Source organism: Lygodium microphyllum, chromosome 12 (assembly GCF_053477565.2).
Source record: "Lygodium microphyllum isolate KBCC chromosome 12, Lygodium_microphyllum_v1.1.10, whole genome shotgun sequence".
In the NCBI taxonomy this organism is placed as follows: domain Eukaryota; kingdom Viridiplantae; phylum Streptophyta; class Polypodiopsida; order Schizaeales; family Lygodiaceae; genus Lygodium; species Lygodium microphyllum.
In genome coordinates this window covers 50815821-50818887 of record NC_141146.1, presented here as the reverse complement: position 1 = coordinate 50818887, position 3067 = coordinate 50815821, and the positions used below count along the sequence as shown (strand labels likewise).

Below are 3067 nucleotides of genomic sequence, written 5' to 3'. Positions count from 1 at the left end.
TCTACAGAATGCATTGCAATCTTTTCTCTTAAAGCGTGCACTGATACATGTTCAAAGAGCCGCGACTCTGTTTGAGTTTGTTGCTATAAGATGTCAACAAGAATTCTTGTCTTTGTTTATCAGATACAAAATTCACCATTCCTGGCAAACTTAACTATTGATTTAGTGAAGTTGAACTTCTGTTTAACATCATGAGCATTGGCATAAGGAGTTCTACACCATAAAAATAGAGCCACCTCAACAATAGAGCAAGTGTTCAACCCAATACAAAACTTAAAACTGACTAGCAATTGATTCTCTGCCTCTTCTACAGAATGCACTGCTAATCACAAAAGACGTGTACTGCTACAGGTTCAAAGAGCAATGAGTTGTCTAAGTTTGTAGCTTTAAGATGTTGACAATGACAGCAGCAATTAGGGGTGAAAAAAATCTGCATGCCTCATGCAATTATTGTCACGCTTTTTGATTCAGCAGTAAAATGACTTAAAACATATGCCAGTAACACCCCAACCATACTGAATGTTTCTTTGAACTTTAGGGTTCTAAAGGAGCTCAAGATCACATAAGTGATTCAGACTCTGGCTGATAGAGGATTTCCAAATTAACACAGCAACCTCCAAATCAGCTTCTTGAGTTATCTCCTAACTAATAGATGAGTCCTACTCAACTGGGAGGTGTAGAATCAAGGTTAAGGTGCAAAATCAATTTGATTTTCTGGCTTTGCTTTTTCTTTTAGACAGATCATCAAGTTCCCCTTGACAGCAGGCAACTAGTAGTACGTATCTAGCACCAGGAGCCCATGTCATACATGACAAAATCCCATCCAGGAGGTTTTATATACAATAAGTCATACTCATCTGTATATTGCCTGCATCCAGCATAAGAGAAGAAGGCATTCTCATAACTTTTGACCATTTCTATCCAAACAGCCATGCACCAACTAGTTAGAATGATTCTTCAACCTTTAGGCTCATGATTCTAAACAGTCTCAGCCAGTCTCAAAGACCACACACCCGTTTCAGACTGTGGCTGAAATTGAGGGTTCCCAAATAACTGCAGCAATCTCCAAATCAGCACTTGATCCATCTTCTAACCAATTCCATGATCTGGAACCCAAGTCATACATGAGTACGGCTGATCCCGGACTTTTCATATACAACAAGTCATCTTTCCCACAGCACATAAGCTCATCAAAATCTATATATTGCCTGAAATCCTGCATTAGAGAAAAAGGCATTCTTACGACTTCTGCCCATTCTTTATTATCCAAAAGCTCCCAAATACGTATGCTGGTTGGGCGTTCCCAAGCATCATTTCCAAGCCAGAGGTTACCAACACCACCCACCATGTAAAGGCGACCGTGATGATCCATCAGATTACAGCTCACCAAAGCTGAAGAGCAGTCTGGAGCCTCGATTTCAGTACAGAGGCCGCCTGCTCCAATGCAATAAATGATTCTCCATGATCCCCTCCGCAGCAGACAGTAGAGGTAGGATTTGCAGGCAACCATGCTCGTTTTGTGAAGCGAGAGTTGTTGTGATGTCGCAAATTCAAGGCTGCACTGCCACTCCCCTCCAGATGAATGATAGGACATCACCAGGAAGGTCTGATTGAGTGAAGAGACATTCATGATTGTGAATCGATATGAACCTGCCGAGTCGTCCACAGTCAAGCCATAAGATTGCTCATAGTCCTCCCCAAAGCTAACAGAGATGAAGCTCTGCCCATCCTGAGATCGAACCTGCGGAGGCAAGGGGGGTAGGGTCCGCCATTCGCGTCTGATAGGGTTGCAGATGACAAAGTTACGACCAGAGGCAAGGCAGACGAGGCCACGACACGAGGCGACAGGGTAGTAGCTGTCCTGCAGGGTAGGGAGGAGAAAGGCCAGGGACGGATTGAACCAGGCGCCGAGGGTGGGGTCATAGGCGCGCTCCGCACCAAGGGCGTGTAAGGGGAGGAGCAGCAGGAGGTTGGGCCTGGTGGCAGTGCAGCTGGGGCGCAGGTCCAGGAACCTGCGAGAGGATGCCATGCCCTTAAACCTCCTGCACACGCAGCGCAGGCTCAGCACATCCCACACGGTCAGCCTCTGGAAGATGCCCTCCACTACAATGTCGTCAGGGAGCTTGTTCCACTGGCACTCCATGTCCGGCTCATTCCATTCTTGACTCACAGGAAGTTGTACGAATGCTCCATGATCGGAAAGGTTTGTCGAAGAGAGGAGGCCATATCTATCGCGTATGGAGGAATGACTGCACCACCATATACGCCTCACCAACCGGCCCCTGCATTGCCCGCCCCCACTGCAACGAAGCTAGGTCTTTAGGAAGCTCATTTGCAGGTGATGCCGCGTAGAGCGTAATAAAGTTTTTGGCACGTAGGCAAAGGAAGACCAACGGCGATACATGGTTTTTTTTTTGCACTTGCACTCCTTCACTCGTTCAACCCAACAAGTAATACGATATGTGAAAGCAAAGTATATTTTTATATTATTCAATGAAAAACATGATACAATATAGACACATTTCAAGACTACACTTTCGTGGCTCCGTATATATGAGGGTTTACCACTAACTATAGGAAATTATATATAGAGTGAAAACCAAGTAGGGTTCAGAGTTACTACTATTTCCTGTATAGGTGTTTCTGGTAGCAACGTCATGGTATAGCTACAAAGCCCTTACACTCATCCTCACTTACTAGATTGCTATCTTTAGCAATCTAAAGGTAGAATTTATTGACTCATCCAAGATCTTAGCACAACTTCTTCTAATAATCTAGCCAATCTGCCGGTCTCAAAGTTCATACATTAGCGGGGTATTAACACAACCTTTACTATCAAGTTGGTCAGTGTTTGCCGCACTACGACTTGGGGGTCTTAACATAGTTTTTCCTATCAAGCTAGTCAGTGTCTACCCATCTAGATTGCTTTGTTGCTTGGTTTATTCTTGCTACCATGTGGATCCACCACCAACTCAATTACATTTGAGGAGTGGAGGCATTACTAGGCCTATGATAAGGCAAGTGATAACTCAAGGGGTCTTGGAAAATTTGTTGGGATTCTCCTTGA

The 3067-nt window shown here is 44.5% G+C and overlaps 1 protein-coding gene across 1 annotated transcript; it reads right to left on the bottom strand.

Annotated features, from left to right (window-relative positions):
- Nucleotides 1–1018: 1018 nt before the first annotated feature.
- LOC148027755 (F-box/kelch-repeat protein At3g61590-like) lies at nucleotides 1019–2143 on the bottom strand. The gene has a single exon (XM_087689872.1). The coding sequence runs from the start codon at nucleotides 2141–2143 to the stop codon at nucleotides 1019–1021; it is 1125 nt and encodes a 374-aa protein (XP_087545998.1).
- Between the last annotated feature and the right edge of the window lie 924 nt (nucleotides 2144–3067).

Excerpts from the sequence above, each read along its gene's own strand:
- LOC148027755 (XM_087689872.1), bottom strand. The coding sequence starts at position 2,143 with ATGGAGTGCCAGTGGAACAAGCTCCCTGACGACATTGTAGTGGAGGGC.